Source organism: Asparagus officinalis, chromosome 1 (genome assembly GCF_001876935.1).
Source record: "Asparagus officinalis chromosome 1, Aspof.V1, whole genome shotgun sequence".
In the NCBI taxonomy this organism is placed as follows: Eukaryota; Viridiplantae; Streptophyta; class Magnoliopsida; order Asparagales; family Asparagaceae; genus Asparagus; species Asparagus officinalis.
Window position 1 is genome coordinate 20168203 of NC_033794.1, and position 18213 is coordinate 20186415.

At 37.3% G+C, this 18213-nt stretch overlaps 3 protein-coding genes and 1 long non-coding RNA gene across 4 annotated transcripts; all 4 read left to right on the forward strand.

Annotated features, from left to right (window-relative positions):
* Positions 567-1556, forward strand: LOC109831545. Its single transcript, XM_020398887.1, has one exon. The coding sequence runs from the start codon at positions 567-569 to the stop codon at positions 1554-1556; it is 990 nt and encodes a 329-aa protein (XP_020254476.1).
* LOC109820731 (putative 4-hydroxy-4-methyl-2-oxoglutarate aldolase 2) lies at positions 4015-6173 on the forward strand. The gene is made up of 2 exons (XM_020386931.1): positions 4015-4223; positions 5474-6173. The coding sequence occupies exon 2, from the start codon at positions 5490-5492 to the stop codon at positions 5994-5996; it is 507 nt and encodes a 168-aa protein (XP_020242520.1). The 5' UTR covers positions 4015-4223; positions 5474-5489; the 3' UTR covers positions 5997-6173.
* On the forward strand, positions 9687-11441 carry LOC109840840. The gene is made up of 3 exons (XM_020409631.1): positions 9687-10773; positions 10948-11311; positions 11410-11441. Exons 1-2 carry the CDS (start codon positions 10006-10008, stop codon positions 11206-11208), a joined length of 1029 nt encoding a protein of 342 aa, XP_020265220.1. The 5' UTR covers positions 9687-10005; the 3' UTR covers positions 11209-11311; positions 11410-11441.
* Positions 14197-15197, forward strand: LOC109840887. Its single transcript, XR_002247086.1, has 3 exons — positions 14197-14214; positions 14304-14611; positions 14736-15197. It is a non-coding gene; the product is annotated as an uncharacterized LOC109840887 (long non-coding RNA).

Consider the following 18213-nt stretch of genomic DNA (forward strand, 5'->3'; position numbering starts at 1 on the left):
AGCATGTCAATATTTTATTTCAGTCCTAAATATTGATTTGTTTGCGGCTTGTAAAAATAATAGGGTTCTTAGTATATATGGGAATTGTCTAATTTTTTCATTTTTCATGAGGTAATTATTTATAAATCTTCAATAAGGGCGAAAGTGGTATTTTTTTAAAAAACAATGAGATTAATCTCCTTAACCCCTCTTCATTTGCCAAACACAAAAGACTTAGAGCATCTCCAACAATGATCCTAGCTTTTCCCTATATTTAAGGAGCAAATATCACATCCTAGAAAATAGGGAGTCAAATAAGGAGCAAGTGCTCCAACAATGCTCCCCAAAAGGCTCCCTAAATAGTTTTGAACATTTTTCACTTACCTCATTTTGTAATAAATAATTGTAACAACTATATTATAACGGCTATATTCTAACGACTAAATTGTAACGGCTATATCATAACGGCTATATGACCTCTATAAATAACATCATATGCACTCTCATTTTTCACTCAACTCAAATTGTGTTTATTGTTAGCATCATTTTTTCAATATCATCTATGTCTCATAATAGCTGCGCTCCTCATGGAAGAAGAAGCTGACGAGGAATACACAATGTTCTTAGGAATGACCGCCGTTGAAGAGGAGCGGGTGGCTAACGAGAGGATTGCATCGTGCCGTCTTGGTTCCGTTCGAGGCCATGTTGTCATTCAACGCGATAGAGTTCAAGGTCATAATAGACTTTATCATGACTATTTCGTTGAGGAGCCCGTTTATGGTCCACGACTATTTCGAAGGCGGTTTCGAATGTATCGTCCACTTTTTCTCCGAATTGCATCCGCGGTGGAAGATTTTGATCCTTACTTTGTCCAAAGAAGGAATGCTGCAGGTAATCTTGGTTTATCATCCCTTCAAAAAATAACAGCCACAATGCGGACGCTTGCTTATGGAGTATTTGCAGATTTTGTGGATGATTACGTGCGGATTGGTGAAAGCACAACTATTAAAAGTGCTAAAAGGTTTCTCAAGGTCGTTGTTGTAATTTTCACTGATGAGTATTTGAGGTCACCAAACAACGACGATATCAGAAGATTGCTAGAGATTGGCGAACAACGCGGATTTCCTGGAATGTTAGGGAGCATAGACTGTATGCATTGGAGATGGAAGAATTGTCCGGCTACGTGGCATGGGATGTATGCTAGTCACGTCCATGAGCCAACAATTATTTTGGAAGCCGTTGCGTCATATGATCTTTGGATATGGCATGCATTTTTTGGGTTACCAGGATCTCATAATGATATTAACATCTTGGAAAGGTCAAATCTCTTTACTGAACTTACTGAAGGTCGTGCCCCTCCAGTTAAATACTCTATTAATTCTCATGAGTATACGATGGGATATTACCTTGTTGATGGTATATACCCACAATGGTCAACATTTGTAAAAACAATTTTTGCTCCACAAGAAAATAAGAGGAAAAATTTTGCACAAGCTCAAGAATTAGCAAGAAAGGATGTAGAGCGAGCATTTGGGGTCCTCCAAGCACGTTTTGCAATTGTGCATGGACCAGCGTGATTTTGGGATCAAGAAGTACTGAAAGATATTATGAAAGCATGTATCATAATGCATAATATGATCATTGAAGACGAGCGAGATATTAATCAATTATGAAAGCATGTATCATAATGCATAATATGATCATTGAAGACGAGCGAGATATTAATCAATGCGATTTCAACTATGATGCAATCGGATATTAATCAATGCGATTTCAACTATGATGCAATCGATGAAAGTCCAACTATATCATTGTCTCGTGAGAGGACACCACAATTTCTTGAATTTATTCAAGCCCACCATCACATTAGAGACATACAAACACATTCTCAGCTTCAGGCAGATCTTATCGAGCATTTGTGGCAACGACATGGTGGAGACTAGGAAGCATTGTGTGTTTTCAATATTATTATTGTATTTTCCATCTAGATTTGTGTTTGCAGCTTTATTATTGTATTTTCTATTATTGTACTATGCTATTGTATTTTTTGTCAAGGCTTTATGTAGATTTGTGTTTGCAATCAATGATATGTCCAAAAAATAACAAAAATGATAACATAAATTTTTTTAATTCAATCACACATAATAACATAAGCTTAATTACTGAAAATGATACATAACAACATAAAAACACACATAGTGAAAATAGCACAGCTTATAACATAATACTTATTAAACAATGACAACTAATTAAAACTACCATCAATTCCTTTAGCAATGATTCACATAACATAATACTTATTAAACAATGACAACTAATTAAAACTACCATCAATTCCTTTAGCAATGATTCACATCTTGAGTTGTTTGTAATATTCTGCTTGCATTGGATCCATGTTACCAGTATCAATTGACATGATTCTTTCATCTTCTCTTTGTTGTTCCAATCGAAGTTTTTCTTTCTTAATAAGAATCTTCTCTTGCTCTTGAGCATATATTCTGTCAAGTTGTTCTTGTCTCTTCTGATTGTTCACATCAAGCTTTTCAACGAACTCTTCAAATTTCAATGCCATAGGCATACTCGTATCAATTGCACGTTTTCCCTTTCCCTTTCTTAACAGTTCCTTTGTAGCTTTTCTTCCTATTGGTCTTTCCTATCCTTCGGAAAAGGTATCACGAGCAATATCATCTTCTCCCAAATTTATTGTATCCGGACTTGAAGAAATGGAACTTGCAGTACTAGAACTTGCAGGACCAGATTTGTTTGGAGTTTTAGATTTTTTTTAGAACTATCAATTCTTCACTTTGGTGCATCTTTTAATTCTCTCCAACAATGAAGAAATTAAAATGGATGCTTTTGGATGCTCGTGTACAATTCCACTACTTGACATACTTATTTAGAAATTAAGCCTACTTAAAAATTATTATACATAAATAAGATATTAAAAATTTGGAATGAAATTAATACCTTATCGCTCTCACTAAGACCACTTTGTTGCCTTGTTGAAATTTGAGCATAGTAGCCACAAAATTTATTTACAGAAAGTTGAATTAACAACCAACGCTTCATTAAAGAACTTGCCGTCCGTTGAGATTCACAATTCTTGAATTGATAGAAGTAACCATGCACCCTTTGCTAATATCTTTCATTTTTTGATTGATCCCTTGCACTGCATCCATGCTTATGTTGAGCCAAGTGGATACAATAGAATGTCTTCTTTCACGGTGACGTTTTTCGTCCGTCCGATTTTTCTAGAAAATTTATTTTCAGTTGACTCAACCGGCATGACAGATTGATTGGGATTTTCATCTAGTAGACCACTATCAGACAACGATCCCTCATTTAGTAGAGAAGTGTAATAATCCATCTGTCAAAAAATAATACAAATTAATGTCAACACTATAATTAGTTTAAAAAAAATAAAAATGAAATGAAAACTAATAAATCAGTTGTAAGTATAAAATATGAGAGAAATAAAATAATTAAGAGATGAACTAATTTACTTACCTTTAAAGAAAAATAGTAGAATGCCAAGTGCTTTTAAATTATGAGATGAACTAATATATCCTATACAAAGATGCAATATATATAGATGAAAGGAGAATAAGAGGGGCTTGAATGCAAATATAACCGTTGCATTTTGCAAAGTACATAATAGATATAGGGAGTGTCTCTTCTTGTCTTTAATTTGGAAGATACTCTCAAGGACCCTATATTTGGAATATGGGATAGAGAGCTTGTTGGAGCCAATTATTCACATCCTTCTTCCTAAATTTGAGCTAGGACATGAGATAATGAGCCTCTTGGAGTTGCTCTTAATCCCTTGTCTTAACTATCATATCCAAACGGGTTTAAAATTTTTTTAACCCTTCACGATGGATAAACTAAGTTAACCATTCTCTTTAATCTCTCTTCCCTAACCATTTACCAAACTGAGTCAGCTTTCTATGATTTTGGGTTCGATTCCGTAGGTAAAATAATTAAAATAAAAACTGTGAAATATGGAGGGTATGTACGGAAAGCACTCATCTACCGATTTTGACTAATTAAGAGAGAGAGAGAGAAAGCGGGGGTGTCCTTTTACCTCCGCTTTCCTTCTGCTTCCTCAGATTCCAAAATCCCTGACCTCAAATACCACGAAGTCAATCACGATTTAGGGTTTAAATTTAGATCAACATCCCTCTTCGAATTCGTCATTTAGAACTCCCCATCGATCGCCATCAAATTCGGCGCTCTCTCTCGAGGTATTGTGATCCCAACCCCGCTTGCAATTTTGTCTAAGATCTGCTCTCTGGAATGATTCTTGATCTACTGCGTTGAAATTAATGAAAGATAGTACCTTTATTGTCTAGGATCAGTAAAGGTGGCATCTTGGTGCGTATTTATTTGTGATTTTGGTCATCTTAGGTTGAATTCGTCTCTATCATGTGGGATTATATGAATTCAGTATAATTTTTTTTACCATTTTTTTGATTTTTTTCGATTTTTTTGCTACTTTTATTCCTGGAGAAGATAATGTAAGCAGAGATTTAGGTAACAAGAAGCCATTTGGAGTATTAGTACACTGGGGCATACATACCCTAATAAATATAAATTAACATCCATTGTTAAGTGATTCCAATTTTTTTTTTCTTTTGGTTTTTCATAACGCAACGAATCGTGTCATCTTCTTACCTAGTAATTTTTGAATAACTCTATATCCATTTGGTGTATGCTCGGGTCATGACTCATGCACATATGTTGTGACTTCAGAATTTGGTAGGTAAGGTTGGTATATTGTAACTGGAAAATTTATGGATTTTAAGATAAATCTACTAATAAACTATGTCTCTGAAGATGATTGTTTCGATGCGGATAATTCTAGTTAATCTTTAGAATTTTAGGTAGGATGCTCATTGTTGTTTGTGGAGACTGATTTATATGGAGAATAAATAGCATTAGGACCCAAAATTTTTGTATTTTCGCTCTACGAACATAAAAATTATGCGTTAAATGAGTATCTTCCGTCCTATACTGTTTCTTTTATCCATAAGAGAGAAAAGTAGAGACTTCGGGGAGGTGAGTTTAGAATTTGAGAGATTGGATATAGTACTTTTGTTGAGTATTACTGGAATCTTGTACTCCAAGAACATATGTAATTACATTGATTGCCACCTCGTTAAATCACAGCAGTGGCTATGCTTGTTTTCTCTTCTTTTTTTCGTTAAGACATGGTTAGGTTTTTGGTTGCATTGCTAACGCTCATAAGGTAAGTGGGTAATCATTATCCTTTAAATATACTCAATCTTTAGCCATTATAGATAAACCAATGTGAGAAGGCAGCACTTCGTTTGTTTAGGAAATAGAGAGGGTGGGTTTCCATTCATTTAAGGAGTATGAATCCAAACAGTTCAAAATGAATCAGATACTCCACTTAAGAAGTTAATTTATACAGCTTGCTCTAATCCATTGATACAACTCAATACGATATTTCCTTTTACTCTCAATTTTGCAGCACATCAACATTCATCATGGCTGCTTTTCCACTGGCAACCGCTGAAGTATGCGATGCAAACTCCCACCTAATCACAAACGGCGAGCTCCGCGCCCTCCATCCAAGCTTCCAGATCTATGGGCGTCGCCAGGTCTTTTCCGGCCCAATCGTCACTCTCAAAGTCTTCGAAGACAACGTCCTTGTTCGTGAGTTCCTTGAAGAGAAAGGCAATGGTAGAGTATTGGTTGTTGACGGCGGTGGAAGCATGAGATGTGCCATATTAGGTGGTAACCCAGTTCAGCAAGCTCAGAACAATGGATGGGCTGGCATAATAATCAACGGATGCATAAGGGATGTTGATGAGATCAATGGATGTGATATTGGGGTTAGAGCTTTGGCATCACACCCGATGAAAGCTAATAAGAAGGGGATTGGTGAAAAGCATGTGCCTGTTAATGTTGCGGGAACAAGGATCTATGATGGTGAGTGGCTTTATGCTGATATGGATGGAATCCTTGTCTCGAGGTCAGAATTAACTGTTTAAGCTTTCCATATTGCAATTGAGCTCGTCTTTGTATTGGTATTTAAAATGAATGATTCTTGTATTTATATGAATAAATATCTGCTTATTACTAGAAAGACATGGGGTCAATAAATGTTAGTTAAAAAGAAAATGCTTCTCTAGATTGCCAACTGTTATAACCATGCTTATTTATCTGGACGAGGGATTGGCTGTATTAATGAAATAATTCTGTTTTTCTGAGAATTTCTGATTTTATTTATGCTGTTTTTGATATCGGATCAAGGATTTGATTCGTCATAATGTTGACTAGTGTGCACCCCGTGCAAAGCACGACCATTAAGCACTGCATTTTGAACTTGCCTCCCTCTAAGTTTTAATACATTTGATTTAATTATTGTATGCTTAAAATTAGAAATCATATCTACTCCTCTATACTTAAAGAATGATCCAAGTTTTAATACATTTGATTTAGAAATCATATTTACTTCTCTATACTTAAAGAAGGATCCAAGTTTTAATACATTTGATTTTATTTTACTGCTTATGATACAGTAAATTACTGTAGTATGAATAGTAATTTGATTTATAGTTTATGATATGGTATTTACTGTAGTATGAACGGTGGTTCTTTGGACTCTCCTTTAAGTATACAGGAGTAGATTGTATAGAATATCTTTACGTAGTGGTATGACCTAAGTTTCTTTAATGGAAGTCAACATTAGGACGTTGGGGTGTAAATTGGAGAGAGATTGATTATGATAGTGATCATTATTGCTAAATGTTATTAGTGATAAGACTGCTAAATTTTCATTAAGTTGGGATTATTATGAAAAAAGTATACCTTGTTAATAATTGTTCATAGTAGTGCTTAGGATTGGTGTACACTTTAATGACTTCGAAGGACAGCCTACCTATATCTAATATAACCTTGTACAATTGTCCTATCTTTAGAAAATTGAGATATGAAAGTAAATAAAAAGGTTAACCTCTGAACTAGTCAAAACAAATGCCAATAATGGTAGTTGGTGAATTGAGTATCTGAGTAAATGGAACCTGTTTAATTGCTATTTGGTCAATAAAGAGATACATAACCTGTATTTACGATTTAGAGAAATGGCCTTATTTTCGATACCTGCTAACTCTGCATCTTAACTTGTTGAATATTTCTTCTCATTGATGAAAGTTTCACTTCAGAACTTACTGATCTTGGTGGAGTGATTACAATAACCATGGACTTTTTGCATATGAGGGTAAGGACATTGGTACATAACAGTGACACCATGTTGCATTGAATCTTTGGTAAGTGATAGTACACTGCATATTTATTATGAGGTTATGTTTCCGGTATTTATACATCAACATACCTGGGAATGACATTTAATTACTACTATAACACACATCATATGTAAGAATTTTATGGAGAAAGTCCATCGAAATTGACATTACATGTAAATAGTTCATAAAATAATTATAATGAATAGAAAAACATAGAGACATGTGTTCCCTACATTTTGCTGCATATCATCTCGCTTTTCTGTGTCCCTTCATATGGTTATGGGGTTATGCGTATTCGATATCTAAACTTAGTAGTACAGTTTATGGAGCATAATACGCACAAGAAATTTCATGTGCCTCTTTTTTCATGATAAAGATTAGGCCTACAGATTATTAGAGAAAAACAAATTGACAATTAACTACGCGGCTCTTCTGTTGTTTCTGTCTACCATAAGCAAAACCCTGAAAAAATAATGGTGGGTCTTCAAGGCACGCTTCATATCCATCAACATTCGAGCACTCCTGAACTTTGTGTGCCAAACTGTGAGTCACCTTGTTGCCTTTGAGTGGAATCCTAGTTAGGGAAAGGCTTTGTACAAGCTCTTTGTACAAGTTGGCTTAAACTCTCGTGTCTAGATAGGAAACACACTATCTAGTGCTTTTCTTTATGAATTCCAAGGCTTCCCTCTACAATCTAGATTCAATACAAAGAATATCTAGTACTGCTAGAATATCTAATGCTGACAGATCTTCAGTTAAATCTAGCTAAAGATTTATTTGTTTATCTTGTCTTCCGTGTTGGAGAGGATAGGAGAAGTTGTGGAAATTAATTTGAGGAACAATTGATGTTCCAATATAAATGTTTGCAAATTAGTCCTCTATTTTGAGAATTGTGTCGCTAAATGTTGATGGGTTTTGGACTTGTTTTAGGAGCATGAAATATTAATGGTATTTATATTAAGTTTTTAAAGTTTTTGACTTGTTAAACTTGTAGAGCAAGTAAACTTCATGTTGCTTTTGATACCTCTACCAGCCCCCGGTGAACTTGAGATTGTTCAGTGAACTCAAAGTCTCAAATGTTCATGAAGCTGGCGAGAGTATTTCAAAACCTCAAACGATGAGATAATAGAGGAGTTGACATCTGCATCCTCCATGGCCTTTTGACTTTGAATTTTGATGGAGTGAAAACAGTAACTTTGCATGTAACCGCGAATAAGAAATTCTATACACTTTTATGATTTTTAAATTCACTAGTATAATGCACGTGCTTTACACATGAACATACTATTTTTTATCTTCAATTTTTTTTTCTTTGAGTGCAAAGTTATAGTGACTTTTTTTAATAATATAAATTCTTAAATTGAATAATTAATAAATCTTTACATTAATAAATAAAGTTGTGTATAAAGAATTACATGAGTAATTTTTACATCTTGGATAATTATTATAATTTAGTCATAATTTAGTTAAATACTTGTAACAAATTAAATAATTATTTAATACTATAATATAATATGATATTTTTATTTATAATTAGATTAAGTATGATAAATTATATGTTATTTATAACTATTCTTATTTATAATATTTATATATAGTATAATTATAGTACTATTATTCACTATAATGTATTAAATAATAGTGTAATTCTAAGTTAAGTTATAATATTAAAATAATTATATTATTTTACTATAAAATATTTGTACAATTTTATTGTATTATTTATTGAATGATCGTATGATTTTCAAGAATATTTAATATTGTGTTATATTATTTATAATAATATTTTATTATAACTTATAAATAGCCATCTAACAATTTAATAACATATTTATAACTAGTGAAGGCATACTTTTTAAGAATATTTGAAAAATGTTATTATAATTTATAAGTACGCTTTTAACAATTTAATAATACATTATTTAATAGGGAAAATTGCATCCAGCCCCCAAAACCGCCCATAATATGCTCTGCCCCCCCCCCCAAGACCTTTTCAACGTTCCTTTTACCCCCAAAACCGCCCCCGATTTTCTTCCAGCCCCCAAAACGAATCCCCAGGCCTAACTCCGTTTAAACCCCGCTCGAAATGCCCAAAATACCCTTACGTTTAAAATTCCCCGTTATGAGTTACCTCCTCGTCCGTACCCTGTCATCTCTCTCTTCTGCAAGCAAACCGACCCCAGAAACCCAATTCAAAACCTTAGCCCTAAATCAACCGACCCCAACGCAAACCGAATCAAAGCAAAGTGATCAAAATGGCGGGCGATTCAACCCCCAAAGCCAACCTCAATGCCGACCACAACGAAAGCGATGACGCCCAGCGGTGCGAAATCTCAGATAGTGCAGTGCGGAATGAATCTGAAGCTCGAGCTGCGATTGGCGATGTTCTAGAGGACATCGCAACCAGCCATTCTCATCCCAGAAGCCGATTGATAATGCTCTTAGTCTGGTGGGAAGGTCCAAAATTACGGTGTCTGTTAGCTGTTGAGGTTACTGTTAACATGCAAGGTCTATGCTTTTATTGCTGAGGTTGTTGTTTATTTGTAGAGGTTAGGCTTTGGTTGTTAAGGTTAGGTTTTGGTTGATAAGGTTGTGGGGTTGTTGTTAAGGTTGTTGGTTACTGCCTTTATTGTTAAGGTTGTTGTTTAGTTGTTGAGGTTAGGCTTTGGTTGTTAAGGTTAGGTTTTTGTTGTTAAGGTTATGTGGTTGCTGTTAAGGTTGTTGGTTTACCCGCAAAGTTTACAGCATAGCTGTTATGTTTACTGATTATACTCAAAAATGCTCTCGTCTTGTGTTTTTGTTTTGTAGAAAAAGGGCAAAGCCAGCTATTACGTTGCGGCCCACCGCCAGCTTCGGTGCCTATCACGACTTCATGCAGAATTTGGTGACGCGTATGGGGCCAAGGCATTTTGCGGCCTACGAAGATAGTGTATTCAGACACTACGTCCAATTTGGCCCACCTGGCGTCGATCTTCCCACCTTTGAGCACATTTTGAGTCAGTGGGACAAGAAGAGCAAAAAATTCGTCTTCACCGATAGGAATGATGGAGAAGAGATCCCATGCTCATTCAACCTTGAGTGGGTAATGGAGCATACATGGTTCTCCAATGAGGGGCTTCATGTTGACCACAATCGGGACAGGAAAAATAGGATTTGGTCCAGGTTCTTTGACAAACCCGAGGCGGGGGGTTCCAGCAGTATAGCTCCCCCCAAAGGAGGCCCCACCAGACGCAATGTGGAGGACCTGCTCTTGAAGCTGGTACTATCTTCTGATCGCCGAGATGTGAAGGACTTTGTCCTGCTACAGATCCTCTATCAGCTGAGCATGATTTGGTGTCCAAGCAGTATTTCCGGCGTTCCTAGGCATTTATTCAAGTACGTCGACAGCATTGAACAGGTCAACAACACTGCTTGGGGGACCTATATATTCAGTGAGACATCTGACGCGATAGAGAGGGCACTGAAGGGTCCTGAGCCAGGGAAGACGACATTATATCTGCAAGGGTGTACCCCTCTAGTTTGTGTAAGTAATCATGTTTTTTTACTGATTGTGAAGGTTACGGTTTGGTTGTTAATATTACGGTTTGGTTGTTAATATTACAGTTTGGTTGTTAAGGTTACGTTTTTATTGTTAGGGTTACTTATTAATTGTTACGGATGAAGGTGTTTGTTAAGTTTTTATTTCTCTAATGTGCAGTTGTGGTATTATGAACTCACCGGCATCAAGAAGCCAGCACTTGGTTGTACGGTGAGGCCTCCCCTGACAAATTGGGTGAGACTTGGGCACGTTGCTGGTTCTTTGAGATTGGCCACTGTTGTTGCGAAAGCAAGCAAAGCTACGATAAAGCTTCCACAGCAACATGGACAACTTCAAAGAATCGAGGGAGGTTTTTGGGGGAAGGAGCAGGGGATAGAGAAAGAGAAGAGGAGAGAGAGAGAGAGAGAAGAGGAGGATTAAGGGTCCGGCTGCAGTAGACGCCGGCAGGGCTCGTGGCCCAAGAGACCTTCTTCACAAGAAGAAGAGGAGAGCAGAAGATGACGACATCCCAATTGATGCACTTGTAAGAACTTAGCAATCGTTGATTTCATTTGTTTTTGAATTAATTATTTAATCCTTTTAATAGTACTCTACCTGTCCGTTGCATATGTGATGCCACAGGCTATTGATGAAGACGCCGAGCAGCCAAATGATGCAGTTGAGCAAATGGATTGGCCTCAGCAAGTTATCTACTGGAAGAGCATCGCGGCAATGAACAAAGCATTACGCCGCCAGAACGAGAATAAATTCAAGGGTATGATTGCTGCAGACCGTGTAAAGATAAGTGCTCTTTCTGTGAAGGTTGCTAAGCTGTCTGCTCAAAATAGAAGACTGAGAGAGGAACTAAGCGAAGCACGATCCGGAACCCTCTCTGTATACAAGGATAAGAGCCCTACAGGATTGGTGTCCAGCCCATTGATGGAGCCGCAAACTTGTACAGGTTAGATGTGGCTTGCAATTACGTTTGCGTGTTATAGTTAAAAATTGATTGATAAGTATATGGATTTATTGTTAAGGTTAAGAATGTATTGTTAACTTTACTGATCTAATGTTAAGGTTAGGGATTTATTGTTAAGGTTAAGAATGTATTGTTAACTTTACGTATCTAATGTTAAGGTCAGGGATTTATTGCCAATGTTAGAGATTGATTGTTAAGTATCTTGGTTAGTTTTAAGGTTATGTAACTGATGCTATGTTTTTTTTGACAATGAAGTACCGAAGCTCATTTGTGTTTATTTTTTGAATCAGACACTCCAGGCACCGTGGGTGGCATTGATGTACAGTACGATGGGGATGTCAATAAATCATTATTATTTGATGAAGCTAATAAGGAGAGCGAGGCCCCTCCAACAGGGAGGGCCTCTCCACAAATGTACAGTACGAGGGGGATGTCAATAAATCATTATTATTTGATGAAGCTAATAAGGAGAGCGAGGCCCCTCCAACAGGGAGGGCCTCTCCACAACCATTGTTTTTTGATATCCACAAGGAGAGTGAAGATGCTCCGCCAGAAGAATTACCTCCACCAGAGGCATCTGCTGTTGACAAGGCCCTTGAGGCAGAAATAAACGAGGGAGAGAAGGTGTCCCCCCCAGCGAAGGAGCTACTAACTTGTACAGGTTAGCTTGCTTTTGTACTATATGTTAGAGATTGGTTGTTATGTCTACGTATTGGTTGTTAAGCTTTTTATTGTTTATACTCTGAATCCTTCGAGCGCGTCCTCAGCAACACCAAATTCTCTCTCCCCCCAAAAAGCTCGAATCCGATTCTCATGCCCTAAATTGCCCCCAAGCTATGTTTTCTTAATATTTATACTTCGAATGGGTTGTTTGGAATCAGACACTCTGCGGGAGGACACTGGGATGGAAATAAAGCAATCAGAGAATGCCCGTCCACCAGCAGCAGAGACATCAACTGATGACGAAGATGCTCCTATTGTGTTTTCAAAGGCTTTGAATAAGAGAAAGAGGGGTGCAACGGGGGCACGCGGGAAGATGGCCGCTGATGCACCCCCTAAACGGAAGAGATGCAAAAGATCGGTGAAGCCTTCCAAGTGGGTAGTCACCCCTTACACTGAAGGGAAGAAGAAGAAAGAAAAAGACAACATAGGGGACAAGGCTATAATAGAAGTGGGTGGGGAGGAGGAAGCGCAGGTGCAGGAAAACAATGCAGAGTTGGCTCCTGCTCGGCTACAAAGTGACCCCCACTCTATCTGGGAAAAACACATGAGTTCCCCTATGAGTTCAGCAGAAGAAATGTACAGAGATAAGCTGAACGAGGGGATTCCCTTTCCAGATGGCTTCATCATCAAGTTTGTGGGCGACAAGGACACATTTGTACATAACTATAAGGTGTCAGCAGATGTTGCCCCGCTACTGACGGAAGAGGAGCAAAAAGCTCTTAACCATTTTTGCATTTGTAGATGTAACAAGTAAGTATTTACCTCACATCTCAAGTATTAACGTTTGTTGTTTAGTTTGCGGGTTTGTTGTTATGGTTTCGGGTTTTTTTGTTATGGTTATTGATTTGTTGTTTAGGTTAAGGGTTTTTTTGTTATAGTTATTGATTTGTTGTTAAGGTTACGTGGTAGTTGTTAAGGATACGTGTTTGATGTTAAGGTTACGTGTTTGTTGTTATGGTTAAGGGTTTTTTTGTTATGGTTATTGATTTGTTGTTTAGGTTAAGGGTTTTTCGTTATAGCTATTGAATTGTTGTTAAGGTTGCGTGATAGTTGTAAAGGATACAGGTTTGATGTTAAGGTTACTGGTTTTCTTGTTATGGTTACGGGTTTTTTTGTTATGGTTATTGATTTGTTGTTTATGTTAAGGGTTTTTTGTTATAGTTATTGAATTGTTGTTTAAGTTGCGTGGTAGTTGTTAAGGATTCGGGTTTGTTGTTATGATCACGGGTTTTCTTGTTGTGGTTATTGATTTGTTGTTTAGTTTTAAGGGTTTTTCGTTACAGCTATTAAATTGTTGTTAAGGTTACGTGATAGTTGCTAAGGATACGGGTTTGATGTTAAGGTTACTGGTTTGATGTTATGGTTACAGGTTCTTTGTTATGATTATTGATTTGTTGTTTAGGTTAAGGGTTTTTCGTTATAGTTATTGATTTGTTCTTGCTGCTAATTGTTAGTTGCTAACTATAATTTTTGTTTTTTCCCTGTTTGCAGTTTTATTAAAGCGTACGAGGGATCAGCAGGGTCTATTACCCGGCTTGAGATCCTCAATATATTACGCGGTGGGCGACTGGATGATTCAGTAAGATTTTCGATTGGTATTTATTCATTAGCATATTTAACAATACTATTATTAATTACTTGTTGCCAACTTATGATAGCTTGTTGATACGCTGCTTGATTTAGTTCGTGAAAATCAGAGAGCATCGTCCAGTATAAAATTCGGCGTAGTCCCTGTTTGGTTTAGTGTAAGTTTATGTCTGGCGTGGCGTACTCCTAACTATCAGCACATAATCTATGTTAAAAGGAACCTGATCGGGTTAATTCTTTATTGCAGCACCAGATACATGTGCTGAAACCAGATTACCAAGAGCTGCATGATATCTACATCAAACGCTTGGTCGATGAAGGGTGTACTAACCTCTTAGTTCCCATTGTCCAGGGCGATCATTGGCATCTTCTGGAGTTTGATGTCGAAAATGATATTGCCAGGCATTACGACTCCTTGAAGGAGAGATCTGGACATTGGGACCTTGTGCTCGATATCGTCAAAGCTTTCAACTACATTAAAGCTGGCTTCAATGAGAACTAATTGCGCAGCGTATTCGACCCAATCAAAGTTCCATGCGAGGAGCAAAAGGGATCGTAAGTTTGCCGGAACCCTTGTTGGAATTCATTGTTGGAAACTGGTTGTTAAGGTTACGAATTTGTTGTTATGTTTTGATTGAAAGCAACAATGGTCTCAATGCTTCCTTGTTTTTGTGTGCAGGTATGACTGTGGGATCTATGTCTACCAGTTCGTACAAGCGATTACCGAAGGTAGAGATGTCCTGCACGTCACGCCCGAAGAGCATAACACATGGGTGGTTCGTGCGAAGCTAGCAGCGTACTTACTGATTGAAGGCAGGAAGAGGAAAAAAGAGGTGGGAAAACTTGACGATGATGACGTTGAGATGTAGATTTTTTGTAAATGATATATTACATTTCTTTGGTGTTACTAACAATATACATGTAAATATTAAAAGGTAAATATAAACAATATAAGGTTGATCTGTGAATGATATATTACAATTCTTTGTTGTTAATAGCAATGTACAAGTAACTATTATAAGGTTGATATCAAGGGATAACATTAACAGCAAACCCATGAGTTCAACAACAAAACCGTAACCTCAACAACAAACAGCAAAGCTTAACAACATCGCAAGATTCTGCTAACTTGTGCTTCAAATGCAACCAAACAAAATTCGAAAAGATTTCTGTAAATGATATATTACAATTCTTTGTTGTTAATAGCAATATACACATAACTATTATAAGGTTGATATCAAGGGATAACATTAACAACAAACCCATGGATAACATTAACAACAAACCCATGAGTTCAACAACAAAACCGTAACCTCAACAACAAACAACAAAGCTTAACAACATCGCAAGATTCTGCTAACTTGTGCTTCAAATGCAACCAAACAAAATTCGAAAAGATTTCCGTAAATGATATATTACAATTCTTTGTTGTTAATAGCAATATACACGTAACTATTATAAGGTTGATATCAAGGGATAACATTAACAACAAACCCATGAGTTCAACAACAAAACCGTAACCTCAACAACAAACAGCAAAGCTTAACAACATCGCAAGATTCTGCTAACTTGTGCTTCAAATGCAACCAAACAAAATTCGAAAAGATTTCCGTAAATGATATATTACAATTCTTTGTTGTTAATAGCAATATACACGTAACTATTATAAGGTTGATATCAAGGGATAACATTAACAACAAACACATGAGTTCAACAACAAAACCGTAACCTCAACAACAAACAGCAAAGCTTAACAACATCGCAAGATTCTGCTAACTTGTGCTTCAAATGCAACCAAACAAAATTCGAAAAGATTTCCGTAAATGATATATTACAATTCTTTGTTGTTAATAGCAATATACATGTAACTATTATAAGGTTGATATCAAGGGATAACATTAACAACAAACCCATGAGTTCAACAACAAAACCGTAACCTCAACAACAAACAGCAAAGCTTAACAACATCACAAGATTCTGCTAACTTGTGCTTCAAATGCAACCAAACAAAATTCGATATGCTAGATCCCCAAGGGATAACAAAAACAACAAACCCATGAGTGAAATAACAAAACCGTAAACTCATCAACAAACACAAAAGCTTAACAACACACTACATTAGCAGAATCATATTAATATGTAGTTAACAGAGCGTATCATCATCAAGTTCAGCAAAACATTTGGTAATTTATAATTAATGATAACCTAGGGGCCGACTGCTCCTCCCCCGCTCCCCTTGCTCGAAGCGCGATCGTGGTAGGAACCCCTATCGCGAGGAAGGGTAGACGGCCCAACACCTTGGGCCCGGAGAAATCGTTGCCAGAGCTCTTTCTCCACCGTCATTTGCCTGCCGTCCCAAGACACTTCAATCAATTCCGGGTCGGCGCGGGAAGGCTGCGGTTGCTGGCTTTGAGGTTGGTCAACGGACATGTCGATGTGACCTTGCTCATTGTTTGCCTGCTGCTCACGGTCTCCACTTACAAGCTGAGTGACGACGAAACATTCCATCAAACGAAGGTCCATGGGAGAGGTGTAACGAAACCTAATCCTCTTAGGGATATCCGAATATTCCCTAATCTCTAGCAGCACCCTGCAGTCTCTGAAGTTTGTCTTCGTGGTGACGTCAGCGGAGCAGTACACGCATTGGCCGATGCCCTCGAACAGTGATTGGAGGAACTCCCACTCCCAGAGGTGGTAGGGGAGATTGAAGAGGCGGACCCATCTAAACATGGGGTACGACAATGCTCTTAGCCTGAGGTGTCACGCCCCGTTTCCCAAAATACAGGGGAATCGGGACGTGAACAAGCCCGCGACGTATTAGATTGAGAAGAAATATACACTATCTTTTTTTTTCTCTTTCTTTTCTTCTCAATCCAATACGCTAAGCGTCTAGAAACAAATAAGTTCAATGCGAAGTCACAGGTCCCCGATCACAATCAGCAAGAATATAATAGACAAACTCAGAATAAAATAATACATATCATAAAGCAGATCATCCCAGATATAAAAATACGGGTCAAACATGCCCTTATACAAATCTGAACAAATGAATACTGAAGAGATACAAAATACACCGATCAGGCAGGAATGGAAAGAACTACAAAAGTAAAGTGGAATCATCAAAGAATAGACTTCGACTCCTTCTTCTGCTCCGTCCTCCTAATGATCTCCCGGCTGAACCTGTTCTTCCTCTAAGTCTGACGTACACCAGAGAAAACAGGTGTACGTCAGGTGCATGGCGCACAGCAAGACCCGACCCCACAAAGAAAAATAACGAACTAACGGAAACCAAAACAGAAATCGATACAATAATAGAAATGATAAAAGGACGTACAACTGAGAATCCAACAAAATCAACATGAAATCCACTACCAAAACATGAAAATCATAAGAATCCGTAAATCAACCGGGTTACGAAATCATGCAGCTAGCGATCAAAATAATCATCCAAGTAACATGTTCATACACTAGATGAAATTAATACTTAAAAATCTACAACTCGAGACATAGTACGTCGAGCGAAATAATCCAAACAAGGAAACCCTCATGTATATACCATATGTCTCAAATTATAGATAATTAAATATTAAACCCGATCTAGGTATGAAAAGGAGTACAACCGGCCTACATCTCACAAGAATCATACTTAGCCAAGAATCGAGGTCATGTAACTAACTATCCCATCACTTATCTTAAATAATCAACAATCTCAATATCACTGCTCCTCAGACCCACCCCGGTGACTACACAAAAAGTATTGGCCCTCTGGCCCATGTACATAACACTCACGATATCACGATAACAAGAAAGCGCTGTGCCCGTTTATATACATGCTATATTCTCCGTCCAATCCCCCTTTATAACCCCATGTTTGTCATATTAATTACGCAACTGTACATGAAATATTATGCACTAGCCACGGAATTAACGTGGAACGACTTCTGTAAAACTATGAACATAACCGTGACCCACAACACGTCCGATCAAGAGTGCATCGTCTAGTCAATGCTATAATAATAATAATCAAGGAAATCTCATACCGGGATATCGATATCGAGGGAACTCGGGACTCCTCACATCAGGATATTGATGTCGAGCGAGTATAGCCATGCTTTGAAGCACGCTTATAAATCATACTTTTAACAGAAGTCGTCTTC